This window comes from Rhipicephalus microplus, chromosome 4 (assembly GCF_043290135.1).
Source record: "Rhipicephalus microplus isolate Deutch F79 chromosome 4, USDA_Rmic, whole genome shotgun sequence".
NCBI classification, from domain to species: Eukaryota; Metazoa; Arthropoda; class Arachnida; order Ixodida; family Ixodidae; genus Rhipicephalus; species Rhipicephalus microplus.
The window spans coordinates 219583191-219600243 of NC_134703.1; the positions used below are offsets into that span (position 1 = coordinate 219583191).

General features: G+C 47.2%; 1 protein-coding gene across 4 annotated transcripts in view; it reads left to right on the forward strand.

Moving 5' to 3' along the window:
* rhea (Talin_middle and talin-RS domain-containing protein rhea) overlaps positions 1-17053 on the forward strand; it is a 908869-nt gene that overhangs the window by 131217 nt on the left and 760599 nt on the right. For all 4 annotated transcript variants that reach the window (XM_037423602.2, XM_037423605.2, XM_037423603.2 and 1 more), the window contains exons 4-12: positions 4117-4246; positions 5455-5543; positions 5632-5701; positions 5756-5898; positions 6064-6191; positions 6256-6319; positions 6377-6481; positions 6538-6627; positions 6691-6756. In XM_037423602.2, coding sequence (XP_037279499.2) covers positions 4117-4246; positions 5455-5543; positions 5632-5701; positions 5756-5898; positions 6064-6191; positions 6256-6319; positions 6377-6481; positions 6538-6627; positions 6691-6756 — 885 coding nt within the window. The remainder of the gene's footprint in view (positions 1-4116; positions 4247-5454; positions 5544-5631; positions 5702-5755; positions 5899-6063; positions 6192-6255; positions 6320-6376; positions 6482-6537; positions 6628-6690; positions 6757-17053) is intronic.

A 17053-nucleotide genomic window follows, 5' to 3' on the forward strand; every position in this document is an offset into this window, starting at 1 on the left:
CAGCAGATGATGCCCTGTTTTGCTAGCCTCTGATTGAAACCAGCACCTTTTAACTATTTCGCTACTGCGCCTATTCAAATCGTTCAATTTGAATGATGCATTCCAAGTTTAAATTTTTGCGCACTCGTGATGTTTGTGGGTGCCTAACGCCACTTAGGTAAGAAAGTTGGAAATGCACAACGACGTCTGCTATGTGTTGGTTGTTTTTGCTTTAGGAAACTTTTCTCTCGGTTACGGGTTGTTGCATAAGTGCACTGATCATGTCGTCGTTTTCCCGTATGGATGTTCCTGAAAGACCTATTTCTTGCGAATTGAGCAAATGGAGAGCAGATTTTGAGGATGAAATCAGCAGCAGTGAGCCTGGAGAAAATGTTCACTTATCAAATTTCAGCACTAGTAACAAGAATGCATCAAGTCAAGTCGCAACATTGATCGAGTGTCGGCTGTATGTGTGGTGCACATTTTGTTGTCTAATTAGTAGTTAAGGGCGGTGGAGTGGTTACTCGCAGCAATTTTACTCATTTTGAGTGTCTCGACTTCCTACGAACATTATTTCTTGCTAGCATCTATCAGGCGTGTGCAGTTTCTTTCGAGATGAAACCTGGGGGTTGAAGTTTGAGACGTGCTCCGGAGTCGGGCTTACAGCTTCGTCCAGGCCGTCGATTTTTTCCAGCTGTCTTTCACTGCTCAGCTGACCAGCATGATCTGCGGCGGCAGGAAGAAATATGCGTGTATGCATATTTTGGAGAAGCAGACATGCGTGGAAAGAGATGATTCGTGGAAGAACTTCATTCCTGATCAAGTGATAAAGTGTATTGAAATACTCATCTGCATGGAATATTTTGAATTGCCTCACCTTCATCTCTGCTGGAATACCTCATAGCTATTTTCAGGCCTCATTTTATTCTTTGCTTTGCCAAGTGCCATGGACTCGGAGCACAGACCCTGTCAGTGACAGCAAGCTGCACAGGATAATCTGTATACTTCTGCACACTTACTTTCTTTTTTGTTGAAAGAACAGTTTTTTTGCAATAATTTTTGAAACTTGTACAGCCTTTTTACAGCATAATAAACTTCAAACTGTTTATCTTGAATTATTTTTAACCTCATTATTTTTCAGGTTGTCCTCATTTTTAAAGTGTTCATTGTATAATCACTAAACTTTTTCATTATAAACATTTTTTCTAAATGTGTGTAATGATTGTATATACAAAATTTGTGTTATTGAACAGAACATTCTTTTAGCTACAGTTTGGTACCTGTAAATAAGGCTATAATATCAAGCCACAAAAAATGTTTTTTCACCTAGTAAAGACGGCTCCTTTTCCCACGGTAGCGAAAAAGTTAGAACCTTGCTTGCAGTTAAAGCGTGTGGAACTTCATTGTTTCCGGTTGCCTTCATGCTGCTCAAGAGCAAGACCTTAACACATCTTGGCAGCAGATTTTTAGCACCATTATGACAACAACATGCACGCCTTTGTGAAGTTGTTGTGCAAAACCATGAGTGAGCAGGGATGAAAACACTGTTAATTTTTCAGACACAAGCCAGCCTTGCTCGCAAAGTGGCGTCAGTACTGCATATAACATGCAACATATTTTCCACTCAAAAGTAGAAAGTGGAGGAACTTTAAGGAAAGAAGAACATCAGTATAAAGTGGCCCTGCTACATGTTTTGAGTATGGTCCAGAAACTCTGCCGATGTTGAGGCCCCCGAGAACAAGCGAATCATATATTATAGTGCAACACGCTGTTACGTTCAAAGCCCGGAGACTAACGTAGTCATAGCAAACTCTTTATTGCTACATTGTGTCACACGTATGACAGTGCAAAAGCAAATGAAAAAGTGTGAGCGGGCAGCAGCCTAGACGTGCCAGCTCTATACAGGTCACAGTCGGGTCACATGGTTACTGGGAAGCTTGGCTGGCCGCTCTTATCTACAACACGTGGTGCTATCCCATACATGACATTTTCTCCCGCTAAAATTGTGGGGAGCTACAGTTACACAAAACTAAGATGGCTTGCAGCGGTCTGGTGCTTGTCGATTGCATACGGGATATCTTCATACTGGTGGTGCTGCCTGGGAGACAGCGGACGCTGCCGTAGGCATCTCCGCAGGGGCGTCCAAGAACTCCCAGAAGGTGTCCTTGTTCTCCTCACCCTTAGAAATGTCAGCTGCCCCCAAAAGAAGCTGATCTTGGCGACGATGCCACATGGCCAGGCCTCAGGGTGTGTGTACTTTGACAGCATACAAAGCAGGTTCTTTCTGCCGTGCCACAGTACCTGGAATCCATCTGGGTGGTCCCCTGTAATTTCGAACAAGCACAGAGTTGCCTACAGCAAAATGTCGAGCTTTGGAACTGTACTGGCTGGAATTAATAAATTGCTGGTGTCGAACTAATTCTTCCAATTCTGGCTTGAGAATGTCCAGTTTGGAACGAATACGGCGACTGAACATAAGGTTAGCCGGCGCTTCTTTCGTTGTAGCGGGGGGTGTACTCCAATAAGCAAGCAAGAAGCTGTCAAGGCTGGCCTGCAGGCTTCCAGTATTTAAATCTTTTTTCATGGCTGTCTTTAGGGACTGAACAAAATGTTCTGCGAAGCCATTAGAACTTGGGTGATAAGGCGCTGTTGTGACGTGACGTGCTTCTATCTCTCGCACAAACATCTGGAACTTGACAGACTTGAATTGTGGGCTGTTGTTAGACACAATTGTTGCGGGATAGCTGAAACGACTAAACATTTTGCGAAGACAATTGATGGTTGCTGTGCTAGTTATGTTTATCATGATGTACACCTCTGGTCATTTAGAATGCGCATCCACCACAACTAAAAACATGTGATGCTGGAAAGGACCAGCTAAATTGATGTGCACTCGTTTTGAAGGGGATGTTGTCCATGACCATGGGTGCAAAGGAGCACTGTGAAAGACAATACACTGCTCCTGGCAAGATTTGAATCCTTTGACGTGAGACTCGAGATACGCATCAATTGAAGGCCACCAAACATAGCTGCGAACCAACTCTTTGGGTCGCCCCCCGCGGTGACCTAGTGGCCAAGATACTCGGCTGCTGACCCGCAGGTCGCGGGATCAAATCCCGGCTGCGGCGGCTGCATTTCCGATGGAGGCGGAAATGTTGTAGGCCCGTGTGCCCAGATTTGGGTGCACGTTAAAGAACCCCAGGTGGTCAAAATTTCCGGAGACCTCCACTACCGCGTCTCTCATAATCATATAGTCGTTTTGGGACGTTAAACCTCACATATCAATCAATCAATCAATCAATCAATCAATCAACTTTTTGGGTCGCACAATACCTGTATGACCGTCGTGAAGTTCTTGTAGAACGAGAGACCGCAGCTTTGCAAGCACAACTACATGCATTTCCATCAAGAGGCAGTCTCGGTGTGTTGTCAGCTGTGTCCACCTGTTGAAGAAAGGCTTGAGCTCCGCATCATCCGTAAAGTTAGGCTACTCCGTACTTGTGAGCTCGAGCACTCTGCGAAGAAGTTGGTCATGCGAGGTTGCATGTGCAATGTCTTTGTGCGTCACCGACATTGACTGCAAGCGTAACGAATAGAATGCTTCCTCTGCATTATTAGAGGAGTCCTGATGAACTGGCAAGTGAAACAAGCAGTCAGCCTCTAGATTTTTTTTTGTCGGTCGAAGCTTCAATGTGTACATGTAGGCAGATAACGTCACTGCCAAACGATGAAGTCTTGGTGCTGGCAAGGTTGTTATGTCAGACTTTGGGCCCAGAATAGTCTGCAGAGATTTGCGATCCGTTATCAGCGTGAATGGGCGCCGTAAATAGAGTGGGTGACGAGAGGAACATCTGAGGCTGGAGCTTGAGACAAAAATAAGAGATTTGGCATGTGCGTGCAAGCGCATCGGCTGCACTTGCAGGCGAGGCACAATGCATGGAGTGGCCGTGTGTTGGTTGATGGGAGGAAGGTGATGAAGGGACCTCATCTGCTTTTCATTGGTAAATGACTACAAGCACTGCATAAAACAATACCTGTCTTTTTCACATAGCAGAGGCATTTCTTGTTCCAATACTTGTGCTTAGGGAGTAGTGATTTCTGGCAAAAAGAGTGCCCTAATGATTGCGGTCCATGTAGGATACCCTGGAGTACCGCAAGAAACTGCGGCCACTCCGCGTGCGCATGTTGGACGGCTCCGTGAAGACAGTGCTGGTGGATGACAGTCAGCCCATTGCCAACCTCATGGTAGTCATCTGCACCAAGATTGGTGAGTATTCCACATGTGACCCTTTAAGAAGAAAAGTCCATATTTGAACATTTCTCTAGCGCGCACATCGCCAAGCTATCAGTTTAACTGTAATAGTTAGTGTGTGTAATGTTCAAGGACAGAAAGGCTTGGCATGGCATTATAATAGGTGATAAAAAAATGCTTGTTGTGGCTGGACAATAGGTTAGGGGCTTAAGGTGAAAGGTCATACTTTGTATCACTCTTGTAGTCCCGCCACTGCCGACTGCAAAACTTCACTAGTCCATCCTAGGCTACAGAACACTGAAGGAAGAAGGGAAGCGTGTGTTCCTTCCCTCGTTGTCCTTCATCCTCTTGAGTGGTTTGTGTTATTGATGCACCTGTAAACATCTGCCACAAGAGCAAATAATAACCAAACTCGCATATGAGGGTTTCTTGTATCTTGCAGTATAAGAAAGGTTTGTCACGTGGCGAACGTGCATTCATCATAGCGAGTTCTGCCCCAAGTTTTGCTAACATGGGCGAAACGTGAACACATTGAAAGAAAGCAAGAAACTCGCGTCCCTTTCAGACCTGGTAATAGCACTAGAAGAAACTCTATTTTCTCATGTGCATCAATCAGCAGGACAGGCGATTTTCAAGGACTCCTCAGGGAACTCTGTGATGTTTCCCCCCCTCCCTCTTTCATTGTGAACAAGGCTGCCGTACTGGAGTTGTCTTCCCTTGACCGAAGCTGACTTGTGTCGCTATGGGTCACATGGTGGTGCACACTGTGTCATGCACATGGCAGTGATGCGCACTGCACTCAAATAATATGTGCTTGCCTGGCCATGCGGGCCATGCTATGCCAGCGCCAGCTTGACTAGCAGAGAGTGGTCAAGCCCATTTTGAAGCTCATAAGCAGTCCAGTATGAAGTGACACGAGGCCGGTTGTGCCTGCTTGCAGTGAGCGCACACTTGAATGCGTAACAGGCCGTTCTTCACAACACGTGCAAGATACACTTGCACGTGCATTTAGACGTATACGTGTGGTCGGGCCTTTGATAATGATTCTCATACACTGCTTGCCTAGTACCACGGTGGCGGGCCGCCTGGGTGGGGTGACACCATAGTGTATCTCTAAAAGTGAGTTGTGCCATTTGCATAGGAACACTTGCCTCTTGTGCATGTCCCTTAAATAAACTCTAGTTGTCCAGTCTTTGAATGTTGTAATGCCTCTCTTTGAACAGGCATCACCAACCACGACGAGTTTTCCCTGGTACGTGACCTACCAGATGAAAACAAGGAGCCCTACACTGGAACACTGACCCTTCGCAGGGTGAGTTGTGCTTGCTTAATTTGTACTATTTTTTAATACTGTTTGCGTGCAATTAAGAGTGACCCTGACGAAATGAGTAACCTTTCAGGAGAAAAAGGACAAAGATCGCGACCAGAAAATGGAACAGCTCAAGAAAAAACTCAAGACTGATGACGATTGTAAGTAAATGCCTTGCCGTGGTATGTCTTGCTCATGAGTGCACTCACTTGCAGTGAATTGGGTGGACCACTCCAAGACACTGCGTGAGCTGGGAGTGGATGAAGATGAGATGCTTACCTTGCGACGAAAGTACTTCTTTTCCGACTCAAACGTTGACTCGAGAGACCCCGTTCAGCTCAACCTGCTGTATGTTCAGGTGGGCTTGCTTAACTTAATTTGTACTAGTTCATGAGCCTCAGTTGTTATCAAGGGGTGTCTCAGAGCACCGTGCTGGAACTCTACTGATCTCCGTAACACAGTCATTGCATTCCCCACTCGTTACATGAAGAGAGATTGTAAGCAAGAGACAACGTGTGTGCAGGCTCGAGATGCCATCCTGAACACGACTCACCCAGTCACACTGGAAGAAGCCTGCAAGTTTGCAGGCCTCCAGTGCCAGATACAGTTTGGTGATCACAACGAGACTAAACACAAGGCCGGTTTCCTGGAGTGAGTTCAGCCTATCGGGCTTTCACGCTGTGGAAGGGGTTCTAAAGTTTGGCCTTCTCTGCAGCTTGAAGGAGTTTTTGCCAAAGGACTATGCCAAGATCAAAGGCATCGAGAAGAAGATATTTGCGGTGAGTGTTTTTGCTGCAGCTGTGCCTTCTTGCGTGGCTCAAGTCTTTGCCTTTCAGGAGCACCGCAAGAACATTGGCACATCTGAGCTCGATGCCAAAGTGAAGTATGTCGCTTTGGCTCGCTCCCTCAAGACCTATGGTGTGACCTTTTTTCTTGTCAAGGTGAGCTGGCTCTCTGTTTTGTGATTTGCTCTGCTGATGAATTTCCTTATGTGTAGGAGAAAATGAAAGGAAAGAACAAGCTAGTGCCTCGGCTGCTTGGGGTCACCAAGGACAGTGTTATGCGCCTGGATGAGCGCACCAAGGAGGTGTGCCTTTTTGTTTGCGGCCTTTTTAGTTTACACTCTGTGTGACTGTGTGTCATTTCGCAGATCATGAAAGTGTGGCCCCTGACTACGGTTCGTCGCTGGGCTGCCTCACCAAACAGTTTCACTCTGGTAAGCTCTGTCTTTTGGTATTTAGATTCTGACTTGCTGCACACTACAGTTGTACCATAGGATACTTCATTTGCTAATACAGTTGTACAGTGAAAGCTCACCTATTCGGGCTTCAGGAGACTGGGAAAAAAAATTAACTGAATGATAAGTTTTTGAAAGTACTATTGTGAAGTGTTAAGGTGCACATGTGGGTTGGAGAAAAGCAATGCGATATCTGCTGGGGAGCTTTGTTGCCTCTGTTTTACCCCACACCTCCTCCAATATGTTATGCAATTGTTTGCGTATGTGTTATAAGACACCACCAAGAGTTAAGATGGCTGATCAGCCCACTGAGGTGCCTGTGAGCTTGCTCGTCATTCATTTCATTCCTCTGTAACAGTATCAAGGAAGCATTAAACCCATTTCATCAACACACTTCATTTTCTTGATGAATACATAAATGCTGTGCTTATTTTGCATAAGAGCTGCAATTTTGGTCATCCTGCGACTTCTTTCTGGCCACGGCTCTTTTCTCAACTTACGTCAGCCTCCTCGAAAAGTGCTGTGCAACTGCACATCTTGCAGCGCTCTGCCATTCTGAGCCTTGATCGTAGCCGAGTGCTCCCTTAATCTGTCGTTTAGACATTCGCCCATTTGGCCAATGTAAGGACATTGAGACCTTATTCTACTCTGTACCAAATGATGAACTCTTTGCCACTGCCCGAGAGGCAACAGACTCTGTGTAGTCTCGAAGTGGGGAGCGCCACCCTCTTGGAGTGAACGGACACAGTAGACGTGGTCGGTCTAAATGAAGCACACACACATTTATTTCACTGCTTTAGCACGGCATCGTCCGCCGAATTATTATACATCAATCGTGGTCAACCCGCTAAGACATCTTTACACAATATTGCTCAGCACGTAGCAACATAACAAACACAAGAGCACACAAAAGGCGTCGTCGCCAATGCTTGACTCGCTGCGCGGTCTCACCGCAGACAGCCCGCGGTGCCGTCCACGGCAGGCAACCGTTCGTGCCACCGCCCCATGCCAAAAGAGACTCGCTCTCTTTCACCTGCCACTAAGGCTTGCTTTCCGCCAGGGGTCACCGCCGGCACTACTGCTCTACCAACCATGATGATGATAGTGATGATCACCGCTCGCGAACACAACGCTACCTATCTCTCAATAGTTGTCATTTTCGAAGTGTGGCTTCTGTGCGAGACACGTGTGCCACGGGGCACAAACGACTTTACAGTTCAATGTTTTACTTAGTTTTTATCAGAACATAATTGTCAAGACATTTTTTAACAAGGTTTTCAAAATAAGACACCAAGCGGTTCACATTCCAAGTCGAGCTAAGCTCATTAAATGTATCAAGTTTGGTACGTAAAGTGTCAATTATGGACACATCATTAGACATGCTATAGTCACGGTAACTTATGAACTCATACCGGCGTTCTGTAACTGTGCGGTAACCGGAGGTAGCCCAGCTAAGCGTCTGCTTCTTTAAAAGTCTTCTGCTGCGGGGTCAAGGATGGCGAATTACCCGGCACCACTTTACTAAAGCAGTTACGGAGGTGAGGAGTTTGTTCACACTGAAAAACGAGCGCTCACCTGACACTGCCGAATAGCCACCGCTCGAGCTCGTCCTGCTTCTTTTTCTTTTGCTCTCTTTCAGCCCGCATTACAATATATACAGTGCAAAGCATGTTCGTACAGAGCAGTAGCATTTTCTATTTCATGAAAAAATTACACACTTGGCACATGCTAGTGAAAAAAAAAAAAAAACTGTAGGAAGACTTTGCCGAAAAAAAAAAAAGAAATGGTGACGACATGATGCTATCTAAAAAAAATGTTTATGCAACCGATCAAGAAAGGCTTGATGATTACTAATAGATGCACTTTTATCGGAAAGATCATTCTATAAAACAAGTACAGCCAATATTTTCGTGGGATCTTGACGTTCACGAAAGCAGCAGTCGTTGTTTTCGTGGCAGAACATTTTATTTCGCCGAACCTGTGCCCAGAAAACAAAACATCGCTCTACAAGCATTGTACACTGTAAATTGATGTCGGCAAACAGGGCAGCGGTTGTCGACATAATCTGACAAGTGGTCGTGCGCTTGGGCTTGTATACATGTATTATCAGAGATCGCAGCATTGCTCCTGGCAGCTAGTAAGTTCCAGAACTAACTCTAATGATTGGGTAGAGCATGTAATTTCATCGGAAGGTTTTAAAGTTGATAGTCCCCATTCATTCAGGGGCCCTCTGCTCAAGACAGTCTGGTAACATGAAAACAGAAAAAAAGTACTGGGCATGGCAATGTTCTAGTAATAAAAGTAATAACGCCCATCGGTTAGTCTAGAGGTTGGGGGCAACATATTGTTACACAACATCGGCAACGAAAGAGCATCATAGACGACGAAGATGATGAAAGCGACCGTGCTCGTGTTGTTCTTGCTGCTGTTCTTTCATCTTGGCTGCAGCTGCCTCTGACTCTCCCTGTATATTTTGTAAATATATTTATTTCATTCATTCTCTCACCCCCGTAACATTTGGTGGTGGTGCGGGGTACAACACGATATAATGGAGCTCCACAGTGGCCGACGCTTAGATTTTTCCACCATGGCAAACCAGGGACTGGCTCCCGCCGAGGCGACTACAACAACAACTGTTGTCCTTCCGCAGCTAAAAGATCCTGGCACGTTCTGTGGCACGGATGATGTCGACATTGACGAATGGTTGCTGTTGTACGAACGTACAAGTAAGAATTACCGCTGGAATGAAACTCTTATGTTAGCCAATATCCTGTTCTACTTGAAAGGAACAGCAAAAGTGTGGTTCGAGAACCACAAAGATGAAATTGGAAGCTGGGATGCGGGCAAAGAAAAGATGGGCGCCCTTTTCGACAAGTCTGTGAGTAGAAAGGCAGTGGCCAAGAAGGAGTTGGCATCTCGTGCGCAAACGCCATCAGAGTCCTACGTGACTTACATACAGGACGTGCTTGCCCTTTGCCGAAAAGCGGACAACGGCATGGAAGAAACCGAAAAAGTAGCTCACATATTGAAAGGCATTGCAGATGATGCATTCAACCTTTTCATATGCAAGGACTGCAACACGGTCGATGCCATCATTAAGGAGTGCCAGCGTTTTGAGGCCGCAAAAAGTCGACGTATCGCCCATAAGGCTATGTATAGTGGTTGGTCATACTCTGAGCATTTCTCTATTACCTGATTGATAGTATGACCACATTCATAATACTATCAATCAGGTAATAGAGAAATGCTCAGAGTATAACCAACCACTATACATAGCCTTCATAGATTACGAGAAGGCGTTTGATTCAATAGAAATATCAGCCGTCATGCAGACACTGCGAAATGAGGGCGTAGATGAAGTATATATAAACATTCTGGAAGAAATCTACAGGGGATCAACTGCTACCATAGTGCTTCATAAAGAAAGCAACAGAATACCAATCAAGAAGGGTGTAAGGCAGGGGGACACAATCTCCCCAATGCTATTTACCGCGTGCTTACAGGAGGTTTTCAGAAGCCTAGAATGGGAACAGTTAGGGATAAGAGTTAATGGAGAATACCTTAGTAACCTGCGCTTCGCCGATGACATTGCTGAGTAACTCAGGGGACGAATTGCAACTCATGATTACGGAGTTAGACAAGGAGAGCAGAAAGGTGGGTCTTCAAATTAATCTGCAGAAAGCGAAAGTAATGTACAACAACCTCGGAAAGGAGCAGCGCTTCGAGATAGGTAATAGTGCACTTGAAGTTGTAAAAGACTATGTCTACTTAGGGCAGGTAATAACCGCAGAGCCTAACCACGAGATTGAAGTAACTAGAAGAATAAGAATGGGGTGGAGCACATTCGGCAAGGACTCTCAAATTATGACAGGTAGATTGCCACTATCCCTCAAGAGGAAGGTATATAACAGCTGTATCTTGCCGGTACTTAGCTACGGAGCAGAAACCTGGAGACTTACAAAGAGGGTTCAGCTTAAATTGAGGACGACGCAGCGAGCAATGGAAAGAAAAATGGTAGGTGTAACCTTAAGAGACAAGAAGAGAGCAGAGTGGATTAGGGGACAAACGGGGGTTAGGGATATCATAGTTGAAATAAAGAAGAGGAAATGGACATGGGCCGGGCATGTAGCGCGTAGACAGGATAACCGCTGGTCATTAAGGGTAACTAACTGGATTCCCACAGAAGGGAAGCGGGTTAGGGGGAGACAGAAGGTTAGGTGGGCAGACGAGATTAAGAAATCGCCAATAATTTCACCTGACTACCAAACACAGCAGCAACGTGGTCGTGCAAAGACAGGCCTGCGCTACAGACGCCGTTAACTGCAGAGCACGTGACCAAGATCATCAGACGTGAACTTGAAGCTCTGTCTCCTGCGTTCATGTGCTCCCATGCCTGTGACTCTAACCCTCAGATGGTGCCACTGGTACATGCCATTGTGCGACAGGAGCTCTCCAATGCTGGACTGGCCTCCGAGTGCACTACAGCTCCCTCTCAGCTGATCAGCCATCGTCGACCCCATGTTTCGTATGCCCAAAGCCAAAACCTTTCGGCGCACCCTCGCAATCCAGCCGAGTGGAGGACTGCTGACGATCGCCCAATTTGTTTCAACTGCCACCGTATTGGACACGTCGCCCACCATTGTAACACTTGGTGGTATTGGCATCAGGCATCCTCTGGGTACCCCCATCGGCCAGAGAGGGATCATGGACGCTTTCAAACTTACCGGGAGTCACCTCAGGCCACCAGTGAAGACGTTCCTTCTATGCCGCCATATCGTCGTCGCTCTCCATCTCCGCATGCTCACCAGTCCCGTTCACCGCTCGCCGTCGCCCATCATCTCACTCGCCCCGATTTCGCCGTCCAACGTCGCCGACTGACCACCTGCCACGGGAAAACTGATGATGCAGCTCCCGGAGGTGATGCTGCATCGACCACTTGCCCGCCAAATCCTCTGACCATGCTGCCGACTCGACGCAACCTTATTGACGTTGAAGTAGATGACACACCCGTTGTTGCACTGGTGGACACAGGGGCTCACATATCAGTGATGAAATCAGAACTTCGTTGCCGCCTTAGGAAAGTTTTAACGCCACCCACAATGCCACTCATCCAGGTCGCCGACGGTGGCACGTTTCCCATGCTTGGATTGTGCTCCGCGCGCATAAGTGTGGCTGATCGCTCCATGACAGGGCTATTTGCTGTGCTCGAGAAATGTTCCCATGAACTTATCCTCGGCATGGACTTTTTATTCGCCCACTCTGCCCTTATTGATTGTGGAACCGGCATGCTTCAACTTGATTTACCGTGTTACCATGACAACCTAACACCAGCTCAACCCCGTCTGTGTTCTGCAGATCACGTTCGCCTAGCACCTCAAGCCGTTACTTATGTGAACCTGAGATCTGTCCCTCCTGTTCCCGATGGTGACTACATGTTGACACCTATTGCTGATGTTCTGCTGGCCAAAATTGTTGCCGTGCCTCACACACTTTTGACCGTCACGGGAAATACAGCATCTTTTCCGACCCTAAACTTCAGCTGGTGCGCCCAAGTTATCCCAGATGGTATGACTTTGGCAAAACTTTTTTCTATAGATGCTGCCATTTCGGCGGTCGTTGCCGAATCTTCTTCGTCCTCTGCTCTGTTTTCATCCTCGAAGAGCGCAGCGGATGCCAGCATCGACAAGATGATCGCTCCGGACCTTCTTCCAGCACAGACAGCTGAGATCCGGCACCTGCTGAAATCCCACCACGACATCTTTGATTTTGATGACCGCCCTTTGCGTCAGACATCCTTTGTAACTCATAGGATTAAAACTGGAGACGCCAGCCCCATCCGATGACGTTCTTATCGCGTGTCTAATGCTGGGCGACAAGTTATCCAGCACGAAGTTGAAAAAATGCTCACAAAAGACGTCATCCAACCTTCCTGCAGTCCATGGGCATCGCTGGTCGTGCTAGTCAAGGAGAAGGATGACAGCTGGCGCTTCTGCGTAGACTACCGTCACTTAAACAAAGTAACACGTAAGGATGTGTATCCACTGCCGCGGATTGACGATGCTCTCGACTGCCTACATGGGTCAGCCTACTTTTCATCTATCGACTTGCGATCAGGATACTGGCAGATTTCTGTCGATCATCGAGACCGTGAGAAAACCGCATTCATCACACCGGATGGGCTTTTCCAGTTCAAGGTTATGCCATTCGGATTGTGTAATGCACCAGCTACATTTGAAAGAATGATGGACTCTCTCCTGCGTGGATACAAATGGACCACGTGCCTGTGCTATCTCGATGACGTCATCGTATTTTCACCTACATTCGAAAGCCCCCTTAGCCGCCTAACGGCTGTTCTTGAGGTTTTCCGGAAAGCAGGACTTCAGCTCAACTCTTCCAAATGTCGCTTTGGCCGTCGGGAAATCACTGTGCTCGGCCACCTTGTCAGTGCTCGAGGCGTGCAACCTGATCCTGACAAAATTTGAGTTGTCAAAGATTTTCCCATACCACGTTTCGCGAAAGATGTACGGAGTTTCATCGGCCTTTGTTCTTACTTTCGACGTTTCGTGAAGAATTTTGCTGACGTTGCCCGACCACTTACGGAGCTACTGAAGAAGGACATGCCTTTTTATTGGGGTACTGACCAAGCAACTGCCTTCAGCACCCTTACAACATTACTTACTTCCCCACCCATCTTGGCCCATTTCGACCCATCAGCCCATACTGGAGTTCGTACCGATGCCAGCGGACATGGAATTGGCGCTGTTCTAGCCCAGCGGCAACGAGAACAAGATCGCGTCATTGCTTATGCCAGTCGCCTCCTTTCTCCTTCGGAGAGCAAGTTTTCCATTACAGAGCGTGCTTGCCTCGCACTAGTCTGGGCAGTCGGAAAATTTTGACTTGTTTGGCTGCACCTTTTCGGTAATTACAGATCACCATGCCTTGTGCTGGCTGTCGTCCCTTAAAGATCCAACAGGACGACTTGGCGATTGGGCCTTGAAACTACAAGAATACAGCTTCGATGTGGCATACAAATCTGGCCCAATGCACCAGGATGCCGACTGTCTATCCCGTCACCCCATAGACCCACCTGACCTTTCAGCACATAATTCTGACCCTTGTGTCTTCGCCATGTCGGCTTTCACCGACATACGCAAGGAACAGCTCAGCAATGTCCACTTGCGATCTATCATGCAGAGTCTACGCTTGCCCCACGTAGACCGTCGCTACACTTGTTCGTTCTAGGCGATGGCATTCTTTACCGACGCAGCACCAGCGCCCAAGGACCAGAGCGACTACTCGTAGTTCCTGCGACACTCCGTTCCGCTGTACTTGAACAGCTTCACGACGTCCCAACCGCGGTACATCTTGGGGTCACGTGCACGTACGATCGCGTGCGGCGTAGATTCTTCTGGTCAGGCCTTTACCGTTCTCTGTGCCGATACGTTGCTGCATGTGAGTTCTGCCAGCGCTCCAAACATTCCACCTTGCCACCAGCTGGTCCGCTCTAACCAATAGACATACCCACCGTTCCCTTCTACCGCGTCGGTCTTGATCTCGTTGGACCATTTCCAACTTCTCTCACTGGAAACAAGTGGATAGCCGTAGCCACTGATTACGCCACAAGATACGCTATCACACGAGCGCTACCGACGAGCTGTGCCACTGACGTCGCGGACTTCTTGCTTCATGACACAATTCTTCACCATGGCGCTCCTCGACAGCTGCTCACTAATCGTGGTCACTCATTCCTTTCAAAAGTAGTAAGTGACATCCTTCGCTTGTGGTTGACGCGTCACAAGCTCACTACGGCCTATCACCTACAAACAAATGGTCTTACCGAGCGCCTAAATTGAACATTGACAACGATGCTCTCCATGTACGTTTCCAAAGATCACCTTGATTGGGATAGTACTTTGCCTTATGTGACATTCGCGTACAATTCGTCACGCCACAACACCGCTGGCTTCTCCCCCTTCTATTTATTGTTCCGCCGCCATCCAGCGCTATCCTTCGAGACTCTTCTCCCATCAACGACGCAAACGGTTACAGAGTATGCCCGGGATGCCACAGCTCGGGCTCAAGTGGCCCGCCAAATCGCACGGGAACGTTTTCTTGGCTCGCAGCTCTCTCAGAAGGCCTGCTACGATAGCCATCACAGAGTAGTTTCCTACTTTCCAGGTTCAGTGGTCCTCCTCTGGACACCATGCCGCCACGTTGGCCTCTCTTCGAAGCTCCTGTCTCGCTACTCGGGGCCTTACAAGGTTTTACGCCGGCTTACCAATGTCACATACGAGATTCACATACCAATGTCACATACGAGAATGCAGCAGTCTCCCTTGTCATTGTGCTTGAAACGGGAGGCGCAGAAAAACATGCCATCACACTGAAATGACATGAAAGGCAAAGCATGTGCCTTGTCACTGAATTGAATCATACAGTCGAATCTCATTATTTCGAACATGCTAAATTGAAACTCACAATGAGGTCCCCTCAAAGCTATGTGTATTCCAATGGACGAAAACACCCGGTAATTCAAATGTCCAAGCACTTCCGGCGGTTAGTACGAACATACCACACTCTGAAAATGCTCTCAGCACTCCGCCCAATCCCGCGGCGGCACCTGCGACACCTCAACGCTGCCCGCGAAGGAAATGAAAAGGAAAGAAAAGGCTACGGTGGAATGTTTGCTCTCTCTCAAATGCCGATCTGGGACGCGCCCGTGTCACGCTTCTCCCCTTTCGTTCCAGTAACATTGGTTCCTGCTATGTCCCTTCTCCTTCCAACGCCGCACGCAAAGAGAGAGAGGAAAAAAAAAAGCTGTCGCTGGGTTGAATGAATGTGTGGTTGAAGGAAAGGAAAAAGGCGCTGTCTTCTGCAGCCCTTGCCCCTTGCGGGAGCACCGCTCTGCGCTTTGAGTAAGGGGAGGGAGGGGGGTCTCTCACGCGCTGGTGCCACACTTTCCCCTTTCTCTTTTCTGCCACATAATCCTTCTTCTTTCAACGCTGTTTACAAACAGAGCAAAAAAAAAAAGCTGCCGTGGAGTGTTGGTTTTCTCTCAAATGCCGATCTGCTTCTCTCCGCATGGAGCCTCCTTTCTCGCCACGTGCTGGCCATGCTGCGGCTGCGTAGCGGAGAGCGGGAGGCCCCGCTACGCAGTCGTTATTGTTGTCGTCTTTAGTAAGTGTCGGCGCTGGACATTTGGGTGTGTAACTTCTCTTGCCAGGAGAACGCTGAAGCCAAAGTAGAAATGCTTTGCAAGCTGCGTGCGAAATTGATCGACTCTCTGCAAGGCAAACGTGTGCAGACGTGCGTCATCGATTACTTCAATTAATAACGGATGTCTTGTGATATGTGAATAAATGTAAGTCTTCATAACTTCCCTCTCGTGTGTTAGCTCAATGCCCATGGAAAGCCCTCTGTTAATTTAGCTTTCATTAATTCGAACTTCTTTTAATTTGAACAAGTTTTCAGGCCTCTTCGAGTTCGAATTATCGACATTCGGCTGTAGTGCATTTCACTGATAGCCTTGCTGTTGGTGCTGGTTAGTGTCATGACATTTCCTCTGAGGCCATGGTCATTTACTGCACTCCTCCTTGATGGTGGAACTGCGGCTTCCAACTGTGTGTGCGGCGAGAGGGAAAAGGGTGCGACAGATCTGAGATGCATTTCCGAAGATGTGGGAAGAACGGCTGGCACTTTTTTGCCGACTGAGAAGTTGTTTACCCCATCAGTGTAACTTTTCTTTGTGATTTTTCTCTTTCATATGTTTGTACGCAGTTTGCTGTGACGACTTCTCGCAGTGCTACTGAGCAAGAGCCACTTTTTTTTGCTTGACCCTAGCATAAAACACTTTAATATTGAAATAAATCGCCAGAAAAGATTTAATGCGTGAGTAGAAAGCAGGATGCATGAGGATTGAAGTGCGGGGAGCATTTTTGAAAATCGGCAAAGCTTACAATCTAGGAACTTTACAAAATTTAAGTGTTTACAGTGTGGCTACGAAGAACAAGAACAATAAACAATTTTAAATTTCTATGGAAGAACAAAGAATCTGCTTGCAGTCTTTTAAGTGTTGCAGTGATGAAAGTGCTGCTATTATTGCTCCAAAGTGTTCCAAAAGAGAAATGCTGCTTCATGCTGCTCCAAAGTTCAAAATTTGCTAGTAACTGCTCGGAAAGGATGTTGGCAAACTAAAAAGAATGAAGTTGAACCATGGGACCATCCCGGGAGCCTAAGCGAAACCAGAAGCAAGCTGTATACACTATCATCCTGCTAT